General features: G+C 42.5%; 1 protein-coding gene across 5 annotated transcripts; it reads left to right on the top strand.

Moving 5' to 3' along the window:
* Window positions 1-94: 94 nt before the first annotated feature.
* LOC146178728 (GDNF-inducible zinc finger protein 1-like) lies at window positions 95-10,773 on the top strand. 5 transcript variants are annotated; one of them, XM_084578485.1, is made up of 5 exons: window positions 95-231; window positions 1,942-2,036; window positions 3,380-3,491; window positions 5,445-5,526; window positions 8,991-9,121. In XM_084578485.1, the coding sequence occupies exons 1-5, from the start codon at window positions 206-208 to the stop codon at window positions 9,063-9,065; spliced, it is 390 nt and encodes a 129-aa protein (XP_084434611.1). In that variant the 5' UTR covers window positions 95-205; the 3' UTR covers window positions 9,066-9,121. The 5 variants fall into 5 exon arrangements, with proteins under 5 accessions (XP_084434611.1, XP_084434609.1, XP_084434610.1 ...); XM_084578483.1 differs by lacking the exon at window positions 5,445-5,526 and having other exon boundaries at window positions 98-231; window positions 8,991-10,772; XM_084578484.1 differs by lacking the exon at window positions 5,445-5,526 and having other exon boundaries at window positions 205-463; window positions 8,991-10,770.
* Window positions 10,774-15,424: the final 4,651 nt, after the last annotated feature.

Genomic DNA, 15,424 nt, shown 5'->3' with positions numbered 1-15,424 from the left:
ATAAAATCAAAAATAGTGACAAAGCTTATAAAAACCTTACTTGCAGAAACCGCTTTTGAATAAATAAGCACATGTTTAGTCACAGTGTAATTTTTATGCAGTGATGCAGGTACATTTTCCTGCACACAAAGGTAAACCATAGAGAAAGGGTAAACTGGCGAAAGTAGAACCGAAACCGAGGTACCTTGATAAGCGCACGCATAGCATGGAATGGTTCACAGTTTTGGCTTGGTACTGGCGTTTTGCTGTGTTCCGAACTCTTTGTTCAGTGTTGTTCAAGATATACTCGAAAAAGGAAGAGTAGTGATTACTACTAAACTGAGAAGTACCCACGCGAGTTTGTGTTTTTAGTCGTAAACCTGTCATCGCGCGCGTCCGTGATTTGACAGTTGGCGTTTGACAGTTGGCGGTGCCGGTGGAAAGTGTTGGTGACATTCGGAATCAACTTGCGTGCGCGGAGAATGTAACCGAACATTTGTAATGCTATTAATCCTCCGTGCTCACTGATGCCCGCCTCTTGGATGGTTCCGCGTACATGACGTCGCATCTTATTTTGCTTTTCACTTCCTCACGCTTTGCCACAAAATATAAGTACCCTTGCCGCCGATCGCTTACGCCTGTTCTTGTGTCGTTAGAGCTTGTGTGTGGTTCACATTTGCGAATAGTTTGAATTTATATGTGTGTTAGCACTTTTCCTTGCTTTCCTGGTGCGCGGCGTTAGGCAAGCGAACTTTATTGCCAGCCACTTAACAATACATTGCGTTGTAGCTGTACGTGCCTGTGTAGTGCACTGTTATTGTGTTATTTCAGGACTTTAATTTATTACTCGGTAGCCCGTATAATCGTAGATCGAAGCCTTTTATAAGCTTTAATGTGCTACATTAGTGGAATTTTCTAGTTACAAATACTGCATGCAGGAAGCAGTGTGCAATTGATACTGCAAGGAACGAGATTTTTCCTCTCAAGTTCTCGCGAACAACGCTGATAGACATATTTCGCTGGTGTGCTAGGTAGAGAATAGGTTCCTGATGAAGTTTGGTCAAATATATAACAACTATTGAGCTTGTCAACGCCACCAATGAGATGCAGGTAAATATCCTATATGACAGTCTCTGTTCCTAGTGATAAAGCAAATGAAAACTTTAGCCCCGTAAACTGTCATACAAAAAAGCGTTTACAACTGAGTCACGTACCATAGCAAATCATGAACTTGGCTGTTATTCATCGCCATCAACCGGATTATACCCACTGCGTAGCGAAGGCCTCTCCCATATCTCCTCAATTAACCCGGTCCCTCACTAGCTGTATCGACTTGGCCCCTGCGAAATGCTTAACCTCATCCGCCCACCTTTCTGCCGCCCCCTGCTACGCTTTCCTTCCTGTGCGATGTCAGTGCACGTTAAAGAACCCCAGGTGGTCGAAATTCCCGGAGTCCTCCACTACGGCGTCTCTCATAGCCTGAGTCGCTTTGGGACGTTAAACCCCAGAAAACCAAACCAAACCTTCCCTTGGAATCCAATTTGATACCCTAAGCGACCGTCGGTTGCCCTCTCTACGCACTACATGCCCTACCCATGCCCATTTCTTTTCATTTCCACAACAATGTCATTAACTCAAGTTAATTATTTCTCTGACTGCGCTTCCTATCTCTTAGCGTTACACCTACCATTTTTAATTCAATAGCCCTTGCATTGTCCTAAACTTAAGTGCAACCCCTTTCGTTAGCCTTCACGTTTCAGCCCTATTGGTGAGTACAGGTACGATGCAACTGTTATATACTTTCCTCTTGAATGATACCAATAAACTGCTAGTCATAATATGCAACGCTGCATCTTTGGTCGCACTATTGAAAAATGTATTTCATTCTAGTCAGAATTCAGAGCATTGTTCGAGGCAACATATGCACACTCATAATCATTTTTGTCTTCTCTTATGTTTCAGGTGTGCAACCATGGTTCCAGCGTGCACAGCTCCTGTTAAAATTTGGACCTTCGTTTTGATTCATTGTCGTGCGAGAAAGCTTTTCATAACAGAGTGTGCGATATATGCTGTATAATGGCTTGTTTCCACTTATTGCTGCTCATGTGCTACGATGTGCCAAATTTAAGACAGAAATGTTTTTACATTTGTTGTTGCTATGTTTGCCTCAGTAGCGTTTGCAAGTGCTGCTAGGCTTGGCATTCCCTTTTTTTTTAAAGGCATATCCACCATTCAGTTGCAACTAATTTCAGTGGTTCTTAAATTTTCCCAGCTGACTAAATCTTGCCTTTCGTATGAAGGGTAGCAATTAGAGCTTGTCAGTTTGTCACGAAACATGAAAGCAGCACAGTCAAAATGACGATAATAGAAGAAAGACAAACACTCACTCAGTCAGGTGCTTGTGTTTTTCTGTCTTTATTGCCATTATTTCATTTGTACTACTTTATCTTCCCTTTTGAACTTTGAATTGTTCATTATATTCTCCAGGAATAAGCTTAAGAGAAATCAGTGGTAATATGAAGTGATTTCAAGCTTCTAGTTTTATGAGCAATGTCATGCTTTTTCTGAAAATGTTTTGTGTGGGTTTATTTTTTTTATTTTTTTTTTTTTTTTTTCAAGTTTGAAGTGGGACAATTTGATACCATCTATATGTTGTTGGAAACGCATTATAAAGCTGCGGGGGGGGAGGGGGGAGCATGTAGTGCGTGCTGGTTCTAGGTTCCAAAGGCATCATAGAATCAAGTAGGGCAAGCCAAATGTTAACTGCAGTCACTAAGAAACTAGAGTATGAAAAAATTCACCTTACTTCCATGCTGTGTGTAGTCTCTTCTTGGCTAAAATATTTCAGTGAATGTATGATATGCCCAGAACATAGCAATCAGGCGAGAAAATTGGCAGGGACGTACAATCTTCAACCTATCTTCATCATTATTGGATTTTTGGATGCTTGCATAGAGCGCAATGTTTTCATGCAGAAAAGATAAATGCGAGAATGCTGGAACAAAAGCACATGAGTACACAAAAGCAAATTTGATAACATGTTCTTTCAGTTCCTGTTGTAAAAATCTGAAGCATACATCTCGGCAGGGCCCATCGCTTAGTTGAATGGCTACGGCACTCGATTACCGAGCTGAGAGGCCTAGGTTTGTTCCTGACCACGGCTGCCGCATTTTGATGAAAGTAAAACGCAAGACATCCACATAGGAACCCCTAGGTGGTCAGTTATCTGGAGCGTCTACTACAACATTTCTTGTTAGCCGCTTTGGTGAGTTATACCTCATAATACAAAGACGAACAACCTGGCCATAAATCTACGCACTGACCTCATCTGATAGTGTCTGTACATCCATTAGTTCTCAGTCTGCCATCAGTGATTTGTGCATGGGATGTTTCTTATTAGTGATGCCACCTCCGGACATCGCAATTCTTGGCGGAACCATGGCTGGCAGACCTGCCAGGGATGTCGACGCCAAGCGAGACGCTTCGTATGGTCCTTTACGGCGACATTCAAGGTAGGTATACAACGTTATTTCTTCCGTTTATTTCAATTATCCATCCTCTATTGCTTATTGTCAGCGATGTATTACCTTTATTCCTTTTTCTAGTTGTTCCACTGAGTCTTTGCATTGAGTTGCTTAGCACGAGCATCATGGCATATGCTACCTCATTTTGGCCAGCATACATGTAATATTTTTGTGCAAAAACAAGTGCAGTTTGCTCTAATGTGAGCTCAAATATGCTGTAATATTGCTTGCATGAAACCATTGGTTATTCCTAATCTATGCATGGAAAGCATGCATTTTTTTTTTGTTTAAATAGTTTTTTCTCTGGATAGATTACTTCAGTCCCAGTGATCATGCCAGGTATTTGGAATATTCAAATCATATTCTCTATCCTAACTCCAGTGGGGACAGACTTCCGATAGTTATCCGTGGGTAGTCTTTATTTAGATGGCCTGACATGTCTGGTAGATATCACGTTCGGTTTATGTTACAGACACTTGCTTAGCACTTATTTTCCTTGTGGTTCTGTAATATCCTTGTTGCCTTCCTTTAGCTATGTGTCACCAGACATCATTCTTGAAGGCAAGCTGAGTTTCCCCTTGTGCGTTGGTCAGGTCAGTGGAGCTTGCGTCAATGAACTTAGTTTTGGAACTTAATTATACCTGGAGGTGAGCTGGTTAGTAGCCCACCACCATGGACAGTGCACGAAATAATGAAGTGGTGCACACCGAATATTAAGTGAACTATCAAGAAGAAATGGGACTCAATGCCATGCAAAGTTTTCTGGTCGTAGAGTAGTTAGCCTGCACGGTGAACCAGTACTTGGTCACAGAATGTAGAGTGTGGCTGACAAGAAAGCTGTCTTGTATGCTGTGCCTTTTATAATGCTGTGATTTCTGGTGGTGTCTGCTTTCCGGTCTTACTTTCTGGCCTTGTCGGTTTAGCTGTTGACCACAGCACACATAAACCTTAGGTGAAAATATGAAGGGAAATGTATCATGTCAGTCAAGCTTCAGGGCCTGCACATTTTTTGACAGCCTGGATGAGGCCAGATAGTCTCTGGGCAGACATAGCACACTGACATTCCAAGAAAGTACAAATTATTAGTCAGTAAACATTTTTTTTTGCAATTAACAGAATGAAAACTTTTCAAATGTCCTTGATGTCTATCCCAGCAATTAATTGTCATTCGGGCATAAGAGCTACAGAGCAGTGGTATACAATAATTCAGTTTAGTTTGTTTGTAACGTTCAACGTCCCAAATTGATTCAGGCTGTGAGAGACACCGTAGGGAGTACTCCGGAAATTTCGACCACCTGAGGTTTTTTAACGTGCACTGACATCACACAGCACATGGGCGCCTAGCTTTTCGCCTTCACCAAAAAATGGTCGCTGGGGCCGAGATTCAATCCCGCATCCTTGGGCACGGTAGTCAAATACCCTAACCACTACACCATCGTGATGGGGCGTTTTTATCTTTACCTGTGCTTGATTTTTCAACTTTTGGTTGCAATTTTGTTTGAAAGGGAGCCATGCACTCAGTTGCAGGAAACTCCTCACAGGTCTGTGCATTTGTATTACTGCACTAATTCTTTTCTGGTGTTGCTAATTTTCAGAAGGATTTACTGTGTGTTCACTGTTGAATCCATCTTTCTTTCATGCACACACACATGAAGCATCACTATAGTGATGCTTCTGTCTTTGGTTTGGCTATCCTTTTAGTCATTTAAATCTTTCCAAATGTTCCTTGAAGCCTAAGTATCATTTCGCCTTCTTGGGCTCCTAGTACCAGCATGTTTAAGAATGCAATTAAAAATTTAAAGGATGTCTCATATGTACATGGTTCTTGCCCTTGCAGCCTTGCACAGGGGGCATATAGGCTCCTAACATTCATACACAGTGCTTTAAACATGATATGGAATACTGGGTATTTTTTAATGCGCCATTGTTGTTGCTTTTCAGCAGAAGGGCAGAGGAGAGGTACTGGTCAACCATCATCTACAATTATGAGAACTGTGCCCAGGAAGCACAATATTGGCTCTATGTGGGTAATCCGCTCATCCTATGTTGGGCCAGACATTGCCAACATCTTACCAATATTGGCCAGTGAATTGTGCAGTCTGGGTGCTTTTTCACATCACACCAATCATTTAGATCCAAACATGCACAAGACTGACAGAGTACATTATATTAGTAGAATGATGTCTTTCTCTGTTAACGTCAGCCTTGTTCAAAAATCAGCCTGTTCTGCCAATGTCATATTCTGGGCAAGAGAGTTGTAATCATCACGACGCACTGAGTGAGCTGCTTAGCATTTTAGTTACTTCCAGCAACATTCTTGGTGTCTAATCAGAATGCTCCCAGTTACCATTTGTATGTCCCGTTTTATGGCTACCTTCTTGGAGTGCTCTGTCACCTTGTGAACGTATGCCACTGCCACATAGTTCCCTTTAGGTAGGCAATCACTATTACTTGGTTTCTAACTTTTGAGGAAAAGAAAGGTGCAGTATCTAGCTGTGCTACTTCTCATGAACACCTGAGCTGCACTGTGAGGAAAGGGAGGAAGGGGACGTTAAGAAGAAACAGGTGCCCTAGTGGAGAAATACAGAAGAATATAGACCGCCTGGGGATCTTTAAAATGTACTGGCATCACACAGCACACGGATGCCTCTTCATTTTTCTTCGAAACATACCCAACAGTGGTCGGGTTTGAACTTGGGTACTCGGGTTAGTAGTCAAGTGCCTTAACCTCTGAACCACCGCAGCGGATCGCACTCACAGTGTAGTTAGTACTTTTCTTAGCACACTTCATCTCTTTTGTCCCCTTTCTGGCTACTGAAGCCTATTTTTTCAAGGTGTTTCTCTTTGGAGCATAGCACACTTTCTTTGACGATCCATTGGCAAGACACGTTGAGAGCGCTGCAACAACAGTGTAGCTGTCTTGCTTCATTGCCTGATTTCGAATGAGCTTAGTTGTTTTTATTTTGTTTTCAGTTTTTTGTTACTTCTGAAAACCAGCCGGTCGTATTCATTAATTAATTGGGGTTGTGCAGTTAAGGCAGGGTCATAAACCTGGTTTAAATATACCAGTGATATGCTTGACGCACTGCTAATTGTCAAATGTTAGATGCTTCATTATTTTCGTCTCATTGCTAACATATCTTACAATTTAGACTACCAAAATATATGCAGTTTTCACGGTGGGCTAAATGTATATCTTTAAGCGCTAGTAAAATGCATGACTTGGAATGGGAGCAGTTAGGGATAAGGGTAGATGGAGTATACCTCAGTAATCTGCGATTTGCTGATGACACTGCCCTACTAAGCAACTCGGGGGATAAACTGCAAATAATGATTGATGACCTAGACAGGAAAAGGTAGGCTTGAAAATCAATATGCAGAAGATTAAGGTAATGTTCAACAGCCTCGGGATGGAACAGCAGTTTACATTAGGTAGCGAAATACTGGAAGTAGTAGGCGAATATGTCTACTTAGGACAGGTAGTAACCGCAGATCCGGACCATGAAAAGGAAATAACAAGAAGAATAAGATTGGAATGGAGCGCATTTGGCAAGCACTCTCAGATTATGACTAGCAGCTTACCGGTATCGCTCAAGAGGAAAGTATACAACAGTTGCATCTTGCCTGTGCTCACCTATGGGGCTGAAACGTGGAGGCTAACCAAGAGAGTTCTACTTAAGTTGAGGACAACCCAGAGGGCTATGGAACGAAAAATGGTAGGGGTAACATCAAGAGATAGAAAGCGTGCAGAGTGGGTCAGAGAAATAACTCAAGTTACCGACATTCTAGTGGAAGTTAAGAAGAAGAAATGGACATGGGCAGGACATGTAGTGCGAAGAGAGGATAACCGATGGTCGCTGAGGGGAACAAACTGGATTCCAAGGGAAGGAAAGCGTAGCAGGGGGCGGCAGAAAGTTAGGTGGGCAGATGAGATCAAGAAGTTCGCAGGGGTCAAGTGGATGCAGCTAGCACAGAACCGGGTTAAGTGGAGAAATATGGGAGAGGCCTTCGCCGTGCAGTGGGTATAATCAGGCTGATGATGATGATGAAAATGCATGAGTATGTTTTGTAAAGCATTCTTGAAATCAAATTGTGTATTGCACTCAGTTCAGTCTGTTTAATTAAGGGCTTAATATTTTTAATCATGGCTGAGCTTAGCTAAGATATAATTAGAGCTGGACATATCAAACTAGTGCAAAGGATCACACAACCGCTATTAAATCGTTCTACTACTCTGGTGAGCTTTTAATTCCTTCATATGAATTCTGATGAGGCCTAGTGCCATGAGGGCCTTCCTTATGGAATTTCATTGAGGCTGGGAATGCTCAGAATGCCTGTTTATTTTTCTGCTCTGCTTTTACGCACTAAGAGATGTTGGGGTAAAATTGTCTCAAAGGGATGTCAGAGCCAAAATGATCAATTCTTTCCAAGGATTCATTTAGTGAGGTATTCCTCTTTCTTTTTGACATAGCACCTGTTTCAGTGTTAGGAGTTATTTTTATTGGCCTTTTTAAACGCCTAATTTCATCCATCATTGTCAACTCATCTTCCAAGTCACTGATAGCAGTGGTCCTGTGGTTAAGCATCCACACCTTATTTGTGAGATGCTGGGTTTTAACCCCCTGTGCTTGCTTTAATTCACCCCCCCCCCCCCCCCCCCCCCCCCCCCCCCCCCCCCCAGTGGGCAGAGTTTTGATGTGCAGCAACTGAGTTGCGTGCTTGTGAAGTGAACTTCATTTTTGCCTGTAAGAAATTTTCAAATATCAGACCTTAAATACAGCTAGAAGCATGCCTTTGCCATGCATCTTGCATGGTGACTTGATGCTAGAAAAGTGAGTTATCCTCATGGCTTCAATAGCCTAAAATCACAGATTATTTTTTAATGTTTCCTTGTGACTACTATCACAATGCAGTTCTTAAAATAGATTTTAATCGAAGGTGACCACAAGGTGACCGTAGACTACGGTGGTTGTCAAGGCAGTTCTCATTGTTATTGGTGTCCCTTAGGCTAAGTGATGGCCCACTTTTATGCAGTGGCCATGAAGTTATTTAATGTTGATGGCAGGATTTTTATTGTAATGGAGGAGTAAGGGGCCTAATTCCTAAATCTAATTTTCCTAGCAGTATATGGGTAACTTTGTGCTGACCAAAAATCCACATGGAAGGAACAGTGGAATCAGTGGAACATGAACATGATGAACATGATGATGCTCATGTTCATCATGATCAACATGAGCATCAGCCCTTAGCTCTCCACTGTGTCATTCCCAGTAGCCGATTTCTGTAGTATAGCTTCGAGGCATTAAGTCCCACTCACTGTACCATGCCATATTTCTAGTCATTTGTTCCTCGACGAAGGCAATCTCTGTTGGAATCACCAAAGGGGTATGCTAGTTACAGGACATGTGCAAAATGTAGTGTTCACCAGCTCCTTTCAGATGTTTTTCTTGTAGTTGCACTAACTATGATCTTACCATCGGCTTGCAGTGGCCAGCCACGCAAGAAAGACAGCTTCCAGTGCAGCTACTGTGGACGTGGCTTCGTTTACTGGGCATCCTTTAGGACGCACGAGGCTTTGCACAAGGCAGAGTTGCGCTTCCGCTGCTGCTTCTGCCCCGAGTTGTTCACCGACCACAAGCGATACGGGGTTCACCTGCGCAAGCACAGTGACTGGGTGCCTCCGGCTCCTGGGGGTGACTGCGTGTAGCGACTGACACAGAGTGATCACAGGGCAATGTGCTGAAACTTTCGCTTGCTCATCCAACTCCACAAGAGAGTAGAAATTAGATCCTTGATTTTACACACCGAAGTAGTTTGTGATAGATAGGTGTGGCACGTCTTTGTGAGAGCAAAGGCAGAAGGACTTTCTTTTTTGAATGCATATCATGGTGGATGCAGTGTTCGTACATTTTGTTCAGCCTCCTCCATCAAAGTAGATTTTAGATTTGTTTCTAGCCATATTGTTATTTTCTGCGGCGAGTGCTTAATCACCAAGTGCACACAGAGCTGTCATTTATGGTCAGCTTTTCACAGCTTTTGAGTTCAGTTTCGTAAGAATGCTCATTTCTTCTTTATGCTGTTCACTGTCTACGTCCTGAAATTTTGTGCAAAGGATGAAGGCTCAAGCAGCTTTCAAGGATGAAAGCTGTGCGAGATCAAAAGGAGGGAAAAATAGCTGGGCATCAAGTTCATTAAAATGTTTGTTCATCTCTGTTGCTCTTTGAGGACATGAACTGGGGAAAAACACTGACACTTTTCTTTGAAGACTGCTAAAAAGTATCTGATGAACATCTTTACTGCATGCAAGCTGCAAAAGCCTCCCACCCCCTTTTTTTACCTTTGTCAATGTCGATGAAAAGGGTCAGGTTTCAGTATTATGCGTTGGTTTATGATTATACTGTAGTGGTTTGCCTGATGAGAAAAGGTACATTTTTTGCTTACTTCTACAGTACAGCTGCCAAGCCAGAGGATCTTTCCCCCATCTTTCCCTGCTCCCTCATGGACACGTCGCGCGAGCCAAGGAGGCTGCCGCCGCAGTCGCGCCGCGCTATCAGCGAGATCGCGAAACATCCCCTTCTATGAGTTCAAATAATTCTGATTTACTGTAAATACTTTCAAGGTACTTTCCCTTACATCAATTCTTCATCTGGTTTTCGTTCTACATTCTCCTTTTGGGTCCTCACGCGAAAACTGCATGTAACGAAAACCTGGATGTAACGAAAAATTGCGAACATTTTACAATTCTGTTATACCCAGGTTTAACTGCAATTCAGTTTCCCTGTTATGAAAAAACCAGGTTATATTGGATGTAGTTAGCATTTGTGTAGTTTTTTGCATGTAGTGTGCCTTTCGCCATCTCTACTTTTCAGGAAATTTTGGGTTGCAGATTTCTTTTCTATAATTTAAACTTTTTTCAAAGGTATGAGCTGAGTGGATGCCCCCCCCAATGTAAGAAACATTTCATCTGTATTTTGCATACCGAAGTTGTTTGCTGATCAAGGGTAGAACAAGGTGAAGAAAATAGGTACACAGCACGAAATAAAAATGAGAAAAGGTTGAGGGAAAGCCTCAACATTTCGACAGGTGGACTTGTTTTCATCAAATCAATGTTGGCTTGCAGACTAAAGCTCCCTCAAACTCTATTCAGTTCTCCTTGGTGCTTTGTCTGCTGGAACATAAGTGGGAGAATATTCATTCATGTCTACGAAAAATGCTGTGAATTGCCTTTCCTTTAACCCATAGGGAATATATTTCCCACCTGATTCAAATAACCCTACAGCCTGGATAAATGCATGTTCGCTCACAGTATAGTGGCAACACATATTGTAACGCCTTGTAAACACACAAAAAACAAGGTAAACATTTTCTCTATAATCTACTCGAAACAGTTCCAGGTTTTCTAAAACGTCGTGCCACTTTTTCACTTCCAAGTGTTCATGCGTGTGTCTTTTGCCGCCACTAAAGTAAATTATGAATACTAGGCCATAAAGTAAATAAGTTATATGCAATTATTACTTTGAAGGTTCTGCTAACAAACGATGGCATTTTAGCACCTTGCTTTAGCTTTCATATGAAATGAATGTAGTCTGATCGAGACCTAAGGCATGGGAGCATATTTCCCTGTGGGCTTTTGGTAAAATCTCAAGTGATTTGACTACCTTTTTTTTTGCCAAAATGACTGTGTGTTTGACAACAAAACTGGCTTCAGATCTGTGTTTTTGTAGTGAAAGCTACACTGGGCTATTCAGCAGCACATTTCGGATACTCCGTTTCATACATCAAGTGCAACACTGCCAAAGCTAGAGCTCTTGTTTGCTCTCCCTGCATCCACGATGAAAAATAGTGCCTGCTCTTGATGAGAGGAAATAATAGTTTCTTTGTCTGCAAGCTTAATACATCTTAAATTTGTCATCAACTCCATAAAAAGCACCTTTTTTTTAGAGAGAAATGATCGGATTCGGTGAATTTGTATGTTTTGTTTGGCGTTTTCTCTGCCCCGCAACCCTGCCAGCGGTGCCCTCTGCGCTGCGCAACGCAACGACCTCGACGGCCTCTTCGGAGCGGATTTTTTTCTATAAGATCCGCACTGCGAAGATGTCGAGGCACGCGAAGCAAGTTATTGCAAACATGTATGCTCGGAATAGAGCCCGTTTCTGCAGAAACCACTCGGCCACGAAACGAGCACGTAGTGACGCGCCTTTTTTTTTTTCTTGCGGACTACTTCCGTAGCTTTCGCTGCGTTGCAGCTGATGTATGAAATGGAGTTATAGCCAAATAGGAAGGGAAGAAAAAGAAGAAGAGTGGAAGAGAGAAGGAGGGAAAAGAAGCATGTCAAATGAAGCAAGAAGATTAGGAAGACGCTAAGAAAAAGGTAAGAAGAAGGGAAGAAGAAGACAGGAAGAGAGGAAAGAGGGAGAAGAACAATTCTGTCAAATTGAACAAGAACATTCGGAAGATACCAAGAAGACGCGCCAAATCGCCGATCACACCGTACGGTTTGCAGCCGATGCATCAGCGACGAGAACATTTGAGTCGGACTTTGTGAACATTTCATTTGATAGCTTTTGCTACGCATATCCAGGCTTAACCGAGTTGAGCCGCCATCAATTTTTTCACTCCCTCATAATGTAGACCAGGGAAAAGGTAATGAAGATGCTGATATTGAAGAGCTAGTGGCTGTTGTTATCTGCTCGAAAGATCAAGACGACTGCTTCCGATCGTTCACATTTAGTGACTTCCTGAAAAAAGAACAAAGTGTTTGACCTAAAATTGACCTCCAGTGCCTTGTGGCTATTCACCACTACATGCGGGCACCAGACCACTTTTGCCAGCTCCGAAAGTGTTACAGTCTGAGCCGAGTGTCTTCAAAGTGGTGGATGCACCTCCTTTACTTGACTATCGACTGAACTCTTGTACAGAGCTGTTCGCTGTAATAACTCTCAAATTTTGGTTCTGATGATCACCTTCTCTTTCTGATGAAGCTAGGAAGGCTGCTTCTGAGCTGCTACACTAGTAGGAATGTGAAGGTGCCATTGCTGCAAGACACTGCTCGATCAAGTAGCCAGAAAAACTCCATTTTCCGCAAAGCGGTACTTCATTGAAGCAATGCGGATACAACTTCGAAGGATGACAACAGGTCATGGCGGTTTCATTAGTATTGTTCACCTCTGCAATGATCCCTGCTTAGCAAACTTTCATCAGAGGTACGACGCAATAGAAACGCAATGCGCACTATCACGGCCTTGCCAAAACTTCCCCCTATCCCTATTCTGCAAGAGTTTGCACAGATAAATACGTTGACAGAATTATTTGAACAACAAGAGGCAACAAGGGTTATGAAGTGAAAGTATGTTATGCCCATAGCATCCTGGTACAACGAAGTGGCAGTTCAAACACCGCCAATGGCTGACCTTCCTGAATTCACGACTATTACGACCAACAAGACCACTCGGCTTCGTCGCAAAGAAAAGCTGGCATCTCGACCTCTGGTTGATGCATTTCCAGGTACCTGCATTGCATATACGGACGCATCAATTATAGAAAATGGCGGTAGAACAGCAGCTACTAGTCGAACACACAGCGAACTAAAGGTACATAAAGAATATGTTTCAGAATACCCGGACCCGCTTGTGATGGAACTCTATGCAATTCGCGATGCTATGAAGGCCATAAATAAAATAGATTCCATAATGGAAGCCCACATCTGTACAGACTCCATAGCCGCCATAAAACAACTGAAGAAAGTGACAAAGATGCTATGTGTAACCCAGGAGATCCACACACTCAATAAAGAAACAAAGATACGCATCCTGATACATTGGTCACAAGACGATGCTGAGAACGCTGAGCAGAGAAAAGTTGGCCACCTCACACACGAAGTTCCAAACACTAATGTGCCCCCCACCTGGCTCCCTTTTGATGCCCACTCCACTGTTCCCATTTTAGCATCCTCTTTAAGGAAAAGTACACGTGCCCTCATTCCCCCTCCCTCATAACTTAACGAGATTGGAGGAGGTTTCCCTTAGAAGGATAAGAGCTGGGGCGGTCGGTAACATGCCGATGGGAATCTCAAGCAGACATCGGACCAACCATATGCCCGAAGTGTTCCACACCAGCTGCAGAAGTGGATGTTCGCCACCTGCTATGGACTTGTGCAGGGACAAGGGTATCAAGGACACAGATTTTGCGCGAATTGGGACTAACCACAACACGGGAAGAGGACTTCTGTAAATGGCTTACCGACGATAAGAGCGGGAGCTTGCTCCGGTTCGTTACGAAAAATAATTTACACGAGTTTCTATAATATGCCTTATGGCAAGCTTGCGTAGCAAAAAAAAAGGTATGACACCCTTCTGAGCCCACAGGGAAGAATATACCCATAGCTGTAATTTCCGCTTCATATAAGTTCATAGTAGTTCTGGCTTAAAGGTGTGTTAAGGTACTAATAAAGAACATTTTTCATAAATTTAGTTATTTAGTTGGTTAATACTAGCAGAAACACTATGGGATTTTAAGGGTTAATGCATCGAAGCAAATCCTCGTTTTTTTTGGAGGCATGCAGTTGGTTCATATTTGAACTACGACGGGTTCAAGTAATCCATGATTTTGTTTTAATATGCATCAGTTTCCTTTTCATGAACTGCAATTTTTGAACTACAGTGAAATCTAGGTAATTCTGCCCCTGTTAAAATGGAAATTTGAATAATTTGAACCAGGGGAGCGGTCTCTGTCAACACCCGTGAATTCTGTGATGCCGGACGCTAGTTAATTCGAAAAATGGGCGGAATTGCTCTAGTTAATTTGGAGGTGTAATCACGTCAAGGTACGGCCGCAAAGTCAGCCCAGTCAAAGAAATTCAGTGGGTACAATTGGGAATTTCCCAATTGAAATGAATTGGTCAAAAACCAATTGGTTTTTCGCCACCCATTGGGCCTGACCATTTGATACGAATGGGGGCTCCCAATTGGAAATAATTGGTCACCCATGAAGACCAAATGGTTCACCTATTGAACGCAAATGGTATACCCATTGAGCCCAAATGGTTTGAACTCATAGCTGAAAAAAAAGAATGGAGATACAGTTTCAATGTTTTCTTCCAGAAGTTACAGGGGAGCCGACTTATATAGAAGTGGAATGAAATTACAATTTTTTACAGAAATCATGAGAGACAAGCAAGCATTACACGCACGGAACACAGATTCGATGTATATATCCACAGGTTGCAGAACTCCATTCTTTGAACAGTGCTGCTCGGACCAGTGACACATCTTTGTTATTGAGAGTTAACTTATTTAATTATGCATGCACTTACAGTGAACACAATATAATCAATTAATAAGATTAAGCGGCATATACTTTTTATAAGAACTTAAATTTTTCACTGTTGTCTCTTTATACAGCTATGTATATCTGTGCACATCTCAGACAAGGATATCACTGACTTGATTTTCCCAATTGGGAATGTTTGCTTAGGACCAATTAGAACCAACGGGAAGCCCAGTTGGAAGCCCAATTCGTTTCAAATGGGTGTCCCATTTGGAAGCGAAATAATCCCAATTGGGATTGAAGTAACCCATTGGGCTTAACCCAATGGGTTTATTCAATCCCAATTGGGATGCCCCGTTGGTTTCTTCAGTCCCAATTGGGACGCCCAATTGGTTTCTTAATTCCCAATTGAAAATTCCGAAACCAACTGGGCGTCCCAATTGGGAGTGAAGAAACCAACTGGGCTTCCCAATTGGGGGCGAAGAAACCAGCTGGTTTAGACAGTACCCATTGGACAAACCATTTGGGATTGGCAGAACCAATTCAGTCTGACTGGTCTTTGGACCCATTGATTCTTTTTTTTTTACTGGGAGGCATCACCAAATTAGAGCTCCCTAACCTCGGTTATATATAGAAGTGCCCGCGCACGTGCGCGT

This window comes from Amblyomma maculatum, chromosome 9, assembly GCF_055883805.1.
Source record: "Amblyomma maculatum isolate TAMU_Amacu chromosome 9, ASM5588380v1, whole genome shotgun sequence".
NCBI classification, from domain to species: Eukaryota; Metazoa; Arthropoda; class Arachnida; order Ixodida; family Ixodidae; genus Amblyomma; species Amblyomma maculatum.
This window is presented reverse-complemented; position numbering and strand designations above follow the sequence as displayed.

Bases quoted from the DNA above. Each gene is read 5' to 3' on its own strand.
- LOC146178728 (XM_084578483.1), top strand. From the start codon at position 206: ATGGAATGGTTCACAGTTTTGGCTTG. The intron at 232-1,941 runs GTACTGGCGTTT...CTTATGTTTCAG, and splicing joins TGGTTCACAGTTTTGGCTTG to GTGTGCAACCATGGTTCCAG. The intron at 2,037-3,379 runs GTGCGATATATG...GTTTCTTATTAG, and splicing joins AAAGCTTTTCATAACAGAGT to TGATGCCACCTCCGGACATC.